At 44.4% G+C, this 10,000-nt stretch overlaps 3 protein-coding genes across 3 annotated transcripts in view; 1 reads left to right on the top strand and 2 right to left on the bottom strand.

The window, feature by feature from the left end:
* cap2 (cyclase associated actin cytoskeleton regulatory protein 2) overlaps positions 1-5,628 on the bottom strand; it is a 17,115-nt gene extending 11,487 nt beyond the window's left edge. The window contains exons 1-3 of the mRNA XM_083680449.1: positions 5,572-5,628; positions 1,581-1,708; positions 709-809 (exon numbers count right to left, since the gene is read on the bottom strand). Coding sequence (XP_083536575.1) covers positions 709-809; positions 1,581-1,698 — 219 coding nt within the window. The 5' untranslated portion in view covers positions 1,699-1,708; positions 5,572-5,628. The remainder of the gene's footprint in view (positions 1-708; positions 810-1,580; positions 1,709-5,571) is intronic.
* Positions 1-10,000, top strand: part of uqcrb (ubiquinol-cytochrome c reductase binding protein) — an 87,626-nt gene that overhangs the window by 35,840 nt on the left and 41,786 nt on the right. The gene's annotated exons all lie outside the window — the stretch shown is intronic.
* rbm24a (RNA binding motif protein 24a) overlaps positions 8,210-10,000 on the bottom strand; it is a 9,333-nt gene continuing 7,542 nt past the window's right edge. Inside the window, exon 4 of the mRNA XM_083680452.1 lies at positions 8,210-9,806. Within this exon, the coding sequence (XP_083536578.1) occupies positions 9,455-9,806 (352 nt within the window). The 3' untranslated portion in view covers positions 8,210-9,454. The remainder of the gene's footprint in view (positions 9,807-10,000) is intronic.

Below are 10,000 nucleotides of genomic sequence, written 5' to 3'. Positions count from 1 at the left end.
GTGCTCGTGTTGCAGTTTAATATTGGAACGTAGGGTCAAAGTTCAAACACACTCCCGCCCATAGCTTTGTAGGGGACAGGAAACGGACTGTCATCTAAATCACTGCTTCCATCAAGCTAGAGAGGTTTTCCCTGGTGAAGCCCTGGACCCCACACAGATTAACCCTCAGGTTCACAGAGCCAACCAGATCTGCAGCAGACAAAAGGGGGGGGAAATCTGTCTTTAAAATAAAACGTCCCGTCAAAGTCCCATTGACACAGAGCTGGCAGAGAAGAGAAGTGGTCCACAAGTGCTCTTCTCAAAATCCTTCCTCGCACTGTTTCAGAGAATTTCTTATTTTACAACGACGACAGCTGGATTTATCCCGCATTAAAGCTAAACTTTGGGTCTCTCAGCTCCATATCTTCAAAAAGGACTGTTTCATTTCACTTACTGTGGACCGACAGTTTCAGACCAAGACAGCAGCTGTGGACAGCCCGCTGTCTGAGACAGATGGTGTGTGTGTGTGTGTGTGTGTGTATGTGTGTGTGTGTGTGTGTGTGTGTGTGTGTGTGTAAGTGAGAACATTTGTGTGGATTGATCTTAATTTAATGTCTAGACCCCCCCCCCACCCCCTCACAGTTATGACCTTGACACATGCACATACACACTTGCACCCACATGCACATACACACTTGCACCCACATGCACATACACACTTGCACCCACATGCTTTTCCACATCTTCTCCTATGGCTCGGCTGTTCCTTAGGTACTCAGACACTGGACCCGTTAGTAGCATGTCAAAGTCCTCCACATACTGGGCCAGACCTACAGAGGGAGGAGGAGTGGAGCGGAGGAAGAAGGGAATAGGGAAAAAACAATGGGAAAAGAGGTTAGATTTTCAGGTATTACAGTCTTGGCATGTTGGAATTTGTCTTTTAGATTGTTGTTTTGGGGATACCAGGGGTAACAAGTGAGACAAATGTCTGCCAGGGGGGTTGGCGTATGGGTATCGTCATGTTAACAGTACGGTCAAAGTGTCACGCCCTCCACTTCCACCTAGTCAGTGTCAGTGTCTCTCCCTCTTCCCAGCCTGGGTGTCTGGTGTGGGCGTGGCTGCCGATAGTGACGTCATCATCTACACACCTGCGGCTCGTCTCCTCACCGCCCTTCTGTGATCTATACTCCGGCTTTTCATTCATTCCCCACCAGTTCGTCATAGCACTTCCTACCTACACGGTAGGGTCCACAGCTCCTTTAAGTTATTCCATGTGCTTTACACTGTTTTTACCAAGTGAATTGCTATACTACTGTGTATGTTAGGTACTGTGTTGTGTTTTCTGTGTCTGTGTAACTTTTGTGTATGCTACCTTGGCCAGGGCTCACTTGCAAAAGAGATGAGAATCCCTGGTTAAATAAAGGATAAAATACAATTAAATTATTATAATTTTTTTTTAAAACAAAACCTCCTTGAGGACATGCCAATTGAATAAAGGCATTTTAACTTTTATATTTGAAGAGTGCCTTGAACCCAGAGCCTGTTAGTCACCGCTCTATAAGCCGTTTCAAAGCACTCTATGGAACACTGGTTCTACTCACCTCCATTAATTCCATTGATGTAGTCCCCATTGGCCATGCCATTGGACGCCTGCATCTTAATGGACACCTGCTCCAGGCGAATCACAGCCTTCTCCAGCCTCTCCACTAGTGTTTCCATGGTGACAAGTCTGAAATGAGACAGGGAAAGTCACAAGACTGTTCTCTGGATCACTGGAACTCATCCAGGGCTGGGTCCAGTCCTGCATATGGACCATGGGTTTGAATCACTGTCCAAATGTCAGTGTAGATTCCCTCCAAAAGCAATTCTGACGTTTTGAGAACTTCTATGGCCAATCACGTCCTGACAAAGACCCAGTTTGGGTCAAAACGTTATCCTTATAAACTAACACAGATCTCTCTCATTTCTCAACTGTCATAATTCCATTCTGCCATCTTTGTCAAATCAAGCCACTGACATGGTGAGAGCACCCACCCACGACCACCCTTTACTTCTAGGATTCAAGCTTTTCAGAACACAAAAAGCCATGTGATTCTGTGGTATACTGATGGGTCATCATGCCTTTAGAGCCCTGGCTAGATTTAGTACAGGAGAGTTTATCAAAGTTTATCAAAGCAGTTCAGTTCTCTGTTCTGCTGCCACAGAGCCACACCTTCTACTGGATGCTGCTCTAACTACAGGAATGTAACAAGCAATTAGATTACACAGGGAAGATACACAGGGACGCACTGAGCTAATTGTACGTGGAGGGCACACAAAGTAACAAAGCCCACAGCAAACCCCTCTGAAAATCTAAATATTTCACTGATTGGATTTACAAAGTGAAAATTACATAACACAAGAGTGAGAGGTGTTTTAAATATTGAACAATGGTATGAGGGTTATATGGAAGAAAGGTGCATTTTAAAAGACTGTAGACATAGTTGCGGTGTATTTCCTTGAAAGGGAGACAGAAGTTGGTTGGGTAGAAACTCTATCTGGTCACCTGATCTGGATGTTATCAGTGGAGAGTGACCTCACTGGCCTGACCATTCGCCTGATTACATTTCTCCAGCGTTAGCAAAACGATTTCCACAGCTCTCTTCATCAGTGATGTCACTGTCACACAGTGGATCATGAGTCCTCCATGTACATATACACACACACACACACACACACACACACACACACACACACACACACACACACACACACACGCACATCCAGGTTGAACATAGTTCTAAGCAACTTTAGGCTAACCCAATGTTAAACACACAGGCTGAAATCCTGACTTGAGATCTGCATGCGGCGGATCTCAAGTTAGGATCTTGGTCCTCCCCAAAGGCAGACTCCAGAACAGTCTACTCCATCAAAGCAGGAACCACGCATCCTTGAGCAATACTCACATGCATTGATCTGCCTGATACAAAACAATAACTCATTCCCTGTGTTTACCTTGCCTAGACCGTGCCTTCCTCTTCCTAGCACCTAGCCCACCCATCAGTCAGCAGGACTAAGCCTGAAAGTTCAGTCACTCATTTGGGGTGGTGTATAGGATACGCAGGCTGGGTGTAATCTTATAATCTCTCTAGAGATTTCCCCTGGCAGTGCGAAATGCCTAACATGGGCCTCAGGGGCTATTTCTGTGGGATTGCAGCACAAGCCCTAGAGAGCCTGCAGGCACAGCCACTAGAACTGTGTGTAGTGTGCAAGGCAGGGTGGGGACAACTGCTTAGGCACCTGATTCAACTATTTAAGGCCTTGATGAGAATATAACACGTTGATTAGTTGAATCAGGTGTGTAATGCAGAGAAACAAAGAGAATGTGCAGTCTTGAGGGCCCTCAAGGCCTGGAGTTGAGAAACACCGCTACAGTATAATGTCACAGTATCTGCTGGTACGTCCTAGCATTTCCATGTGCACTCTATGGGTAAACAGAGAATAAAGGAGAAATTAAAAGCTAGGCTGAAATTAAAATCACACGACTGCAGACTTCAAGGACTGGAGTTGTACACCCATGTTCTATATGTTCTATATGTTCTATATGTTCTATATGTTCTATATCCAGTGACAACACTGGATTGCGTGTGATGACTGTTACAGTCAGTGAGCAGGTAGGCCCATTACCTGAGCGCTGGTCTGGAGTCATTTGTAATTCCTCAGGAACGGAATAGAATAGAATAAAATAAAACTCTTCTTGTCCATCAGAAAATTCTGAAATGTGTCTTTAGGCCTGATCCATAAGTGCCTTTGAGCCCCAGATTGAGTCATTTTCCTACCACAATATTGCCGACTACGTGTATGTCAGGCATGGTGAATAGGACACTGAACTAATATCCATCATGCTACAGACTACAATAAGAGTCCGCCACTGTATTTGCTCAAGCCCCATCCACAAGGTATTTGCTCCTGAGGATATGTCAAAAACTTAATTTGGAAGCTGTGTGAAAGAAACAGCAATAATCTGCACAGTTCATTTTGATTAGCACCTATGTACCATTATGAGTTTGTCAAAGTTTCCACGGCAATGGAGAGACCGTGCAGAATGACATTTAGTTCTTTTAGAGGTTTTGGGAATCAACTAGGCCTGCTTTGTGTGGAGCTGAGTGATAGTAGCATCTTATGGGGAACAGCAAGAGAGGCACCGGCCATCCTGTGGTAAGAGGACATGCGCACAACCTCCTGTGCAACAAAAACCAGGCCCTTTAGCAGCAGCCTTATGCTTACAAACAGAGATGCCATAAAGCCATGCAGAAACTATCACAAAAATCACAAACCATCTTAAATGTGGATATCTTCACACAGGAATCATGAGAAACATAACGCTTCAACCAAAACAAATCAATGGACTGTCGTGAGACAGACTCAACAGCTGTGAAAGCAGACTGTGTTGTTACATTGAAATGAGAGAGGTACAACATAATACATACTAAGCTTTCCATGAGGTTTTCTGAACCTTCTGCCCTGGTATCTGATCGTTGTGCTATATTGGGCTACGCTTTGACTTAGGGGTGCTATACTGTAGTCTATTCTAGTCTAAAGGTTCAGCGCTGCTTGATAGGCCCCAAACGCCTTCACGAGGAGCATCTGTTTCTTGGAGATGGGTCTCCTTGGAAAACATCTATTTGACATTTGAATCTCATCAGTTAGAAAAAAAGAAGCCTGCAAACTTTTATCATAATAAAGCTGATAAATTGTACGACAGTAGTCGTAATCTAAATATCCATACACATCAATTTGAAAAAGTAATTGATAAAAACAGTCTAACTATTGATCCATATCCATGCTATAGCTAATATAATATTTCGTGGACATTAGACATTCTTAGATATTTTCTAAGACATTATTTAACCCCAAGACTAGTATTGCACACAAGCGCAATCATTTAATGGTAAGAACTGTAGTCTTCCATTGACTAGATGGACATGTTTATGCGTCTCATCAAATATGACAGCGGTCATAGAAGGTATGACAATAGCATCACATACTTAAAGGCATATAAGCTGCACACGACACCAAAACAATAAAACGTGGACAATAAAATATTGACATGTCATCAGCTCATTCTATTGTAACCTACGTCGTCATTGACAATAATGCTGCAAACTATGTGCTATACTACCATCATCCTAGTTCACCAACACCATGAAATAGGACTAAATCGATTTGTATTTTTTTGGCAATATTTGAGAAAAAACCTTTGAAATTCCTATAGCCTACGGGTTTCAAGCGTTACTCAATTCCATAAAATACCGAAACACCGCCAATACACAATGTAATGTAGGCTAAACAAAAACACAAGACACCCAGACCGCACACAATGAATATGAAAAGAGCAATTGTTCAGACCTTTGTTGGTATTGGTGTCTTCTTTTTCCTGCCGGCACAACGAATAGAATACGCGCACGCGTTACAATGCTGCGGGCCAGCTACAATCGCACCGCACACCCGGTTCCGCACCTTTTCCCTGATCCCATCCAATGATCCCACCCCGTAAAAACATAACATGACATTCATTTGGAAACAAATTAACAAACAAAGTAACAGATTTACCTTCTATTTTAGGTCCTTATGGAATCTTGAAGTTATCTAGTTTTCTTCAGCTTTTTGTTATATCCCGGGGAAGATTCGTCCCTGCTTCTGCCGCGGTCCCCAGCCTCCCTGTCAGTCAATCTCGCAGAGGACCCTGCGCTTCCGGGACTTCCAAATTAAGCAATACTGGCGAACCTGACAGCGCAGTGGAGTGAGCGGACCATTGCAGTGTTTCCAATCTCTCTCTCCCTCTCTCTCTCTCTCCCTCTCTCTCTCTCCCTCTCTCTCCCTCTCTCTCTCTCCCCCCCCTCTCTCTATTGCCCGGTCTTGAGCAAGGAGCCCCAGACACCTCGTCTAAAAATGGAACGTCTGATTGACATTTGTGTTGTGTTGCACTGAGAGGGGGTCTAGACTTGCCCATAGCTCAACAACCCAACGACAAGCAAGGCATTTGTTCTCACAACAGTGATGGACGGACATTATAATTCAAGAGGTTTGTAAAATAATGTTCACAATGGTCATCATCATCACCATCTTCATCACCACCACCATCATAGTCACCATCTTCTTCACCCTCAGGCTCACCCTTATCTGGTCAAGGCGGAGACGGCATGTTACCAAAGTTTGGACAGGACCTTCTTCCTCACGACGCGTCCCTCCTTTAACTCTTGGTGACACACCAATGCACACAAACTGCCACTGGATTCGATCATGACAGGTCAGATGCCATGCAGGCCATGCTGATGTCACACAGAAGGCCTCTACCTCTGCTGTGTCATGGCAGTCATGGCAGCAGTGCTGGCCAGTGTCGTGTTACACCTACACCAGGGTCTGCTCCAGCTTCACGCCAGGCAGGAGAACGCAGTGAGGTGTAGCAGGCCTCCTGGCATATCTTATTGATTAGAAAGTCTCTAAATCCTTAATTGGCTTTCCCAGGACATCCCATTTTCTACCTCTCTGATTCCAGACGAGTTTGCTTGTGCGAGGGGAATGTGTGTCCAACGTCATCAGCACAACCAGGGTGAAATGGTGGAGGGGACTTAAGTGACAGTGTGACACAATGAGAAGATGCATACTAATGAACATTTTTTACTCACATACACAAGCACACGCGCACGCATATGCACGCACACACACACACGCATATGCACACACACACACACACACACACACACACACACACACACACACACACACAATTATGAATATTACTCAAGTAATTGAGGTAGAACACACACAATTCAAAGTGCACCAAACTCTGCTATCCAAAGAACACTATTAAACTAATCTTGAGCATTTTTTAACAGCTTTGAATATGCAGATGATCATCAATAATTAACCATATGAATGTGCTGTGGCACTTACACCTACCTCTTTAACACTTACAAATTTGCTTTGGAGACTAACAATGACAATGATACATCAACAAGGTTTAGATCTCTAGATCTCTAGTCTGTACTAACCCTAACCCTAACCCTAACCCAGACGAACCACAAACAAAACTAAACAATTAAAAAAATATTCTCAATTTAACATCCAACAGACTTCGTACGGCCATTGTAAATAACAACAACACGATTATGTTTAAATATAGAACCTTTTATTTCAATTTAGAGTAAATAGTGTTGAAATTCTGAAATAAAGTTTTAATACCAACAGGACCTTTGCATTTAAATAGTAAATAACACTTTACATGCCTTAATCCAGTGACAATGAAAAGCTTCCTTAAAAAGTTTTTTTTGTCATTTATTTTCATATTTTCCCTTGTAAGAAATAGTTCAAGTATAAAAATTCCCAACAGTGTAAAATAGCCCATCTGATGAATATTAAAAGCAATAGAAGCACATCTATCTGAACCATGACAACAACTATACATTCTAATGTATAAAGCAGCATTTGCTCGATTTTTTGTCAGGATTTTTTTTGTCTTTTAAACAGTTCTAAACATAGAAGAGGCAGAGTACAATCTGCACGCAAATAGGCCTGCATTTAAATACGTTTCATACAAAAGGCATTAAACTAGCCAATATTTAATGTCATGTTCTAAGATTCAAAAGGCAAAAAATATAATTGTACAGTGCACATACAGAATTGTATCTTAAATAAATCCTACATCAACATTTTTGGTTGAGTATGTTAATAATAATAATAATAATAATAATAATAATACAACTAAATCTACTCAATAACTTATATGCCTTGAGATGAATACATAATAGTATTAATACAGTACCGCCACTAGGTCTCTGCCCATAGAGCGCAACATTGTCAACTCTCAAAATAAATATCTTAAATAGTAGATCTCTTGATTTTCTCTTAAATAGCAATACAAATGTAAGGCACACGAAGAACCCACATACTCATATGTCAAGCACCTGCAGTCCCCCCCCCCCCCCGCTCCCCCCCATTCCAGACACACATGAGGCAGCCCAGTTGTTGGAGTAGGTAAGGGGGGGGGGGGGGTGAGGCTGTGAGGGTTACTCGGGTAAGAGGGCAGTCTGTGTACCTGACACCAGCCCGGCTCTAGGACAGAGGACAGAGGTGGAAGTGCTGACAGGGGCAGGGCCAGGGGGGGGGAAGGCTAGGGGGGGGGGGGGGGGGGGGGGGGGCGGAGAGGGGCAGTTCCCAAATGGGCCCAGGGATTAAAATGTGACAGCTCAACAAACGAGCACAAGTGATGCGTTCTTTCCAGAGTGATCCGTCTGTGTGGCGCTGGGTTAACTGTCCCACCCCACCCCCTCCACCCCCACCGGCAGCTGCCCTCTCCCTCTTTCTCTCCCTTTCTCTCCCTCTCTCTCTGTCTCTCTCTCTCTCTCTTTTTCACTCTGACTACATCCACCACATAGAGCCAGAGGAACACAACTGGGGCCTTTGTCCTTAACTGCTATGTACGCACAATTGTGTGTGTGTGTGTGTGTGTGTGTGTGTGTGTGTGTGTTTGAAAGTAACTGATTTGGTGCTTCTCATTGTCTGAAACCATTTTTTTCTTTCTTTGTGTCTTTGTGAGTGGCTTCATATTGTTCATGACGCCCTTTGTAGAGTTGATGAGTTGATGACATTTTCAGTATTTCCTGCAGTTTTTTTTGTCTCCTGCTGATTTGTTTGCTTTGCATAGGTCAAGAGGTCGAGATACATCGTCAAAAAGGGACATTCAGCATCAGGAAGATAAAAGGTAGTTCTTAACGTGTGACACAAGCTACGACCCTTCTCCTTTCCACAGTCAATTCAGCTACTCCCTGACAGGCAGAGGTTGTCTTTTTACTAACACACTGGAAACGGCTCCATTTCCCTGATTATCAGAAAATTTACTTCAATGCACTTGAAAAGACAGAACGACAACAAGAGCCCTTGAAATGTAATAATAAATATAGGTTATAAGGGCTTCAGAACCAAAAACAGTTTTGGGACACCTCTAAGTGTCCCGCAAAAAGAGAACGGTCTCCTACGTTAATGACAGCAATGGGACTTAAGGCCTTGTTTACACATACACCAACCACAGAGATTAGTTGTTTCATTTCTCCTATATAAATAAATACTCTACTACAATAATAATAGTAATAATAATAATAATATTAATAATGATGATAACAATAATAATAATCATAATAATAAATCACCTTCCTTACTTTGTTCTGTGAATTTTTACATTTTCTCGGTTTTTTTTGGTTTAAGCACAGCAAGTTGGAAAGCTACTGTATAGAGTTCCCACCTCACCATCACTAGCATCACCACCACCATCATCATCATCATCATCATCATCCCCCTCTTGACGACTCCGTCACTGACATGCCCACCCCTCCGGCCCCTCTCTCTTCCTCTTCCTTCTCCGCTCCTCTTCATAGCCAATCAGCTGAGGCCAGGGGAGGGCCTCCCCTCCACTCATGTCCAATAGCTGCAGTGACTGCTATTGCATGCGGTCGGCCTGCAGCTGCTGCGGCTGGTACTGGCCGAAGGCCGCGGCTGCAGCGGCAGCTGACCCCGGTGCGGCGGTCCCAAGGGGCTGCTGGACCGCGTAACCGTAGCCCGTGGTGGCGACGTAGCCGGCCGCCGCGGGGGAGGCGGCGTAGGGATACTGCTCATAGGCGGCGGCGGCGGCAGCGCTAGCTGCAGCAGCAGAGTACTGTGCGTAGGCGGCTCCGGTGTAGTCGATGTACGGGGAGGAGGCGGTGGCAGAGGCTGCTGCGCTGGGCTGCACATGAGGGATGACCATGCTAGGCTGCATGAAGGCCTGTGGGTACACGTAGTGCGCAGGGATCCTGCAGGACAACAAACACACAACCAGTCAGTTAGAGTCACACAACCCAGGCACAGCCACCGCTGACAGCAAAGCCCAGCCTGAGAGCAGAACCGCAACCAACCCAACCACACTGCGGCCAAGCGCCCCACAATACAATCCACCAGTCAATAACACCAAGGAAATGCTTGCTAGTAGTTATTAGATCATATAGGG

Source organism: Argentina silus (assembly GCF_951799395.1).
Source record: "Argentina silus genome assembly, chromosome: 11".
Lineage (NCBI taxonomy): Eukaryota > Metazoa > Chordata > Actinopteri > Argentiniformes > Argentinidae > Argentina > Argentina silus.
This window is presented reverse-complemented; position numbering and strand designations above follow the sequence as displayed.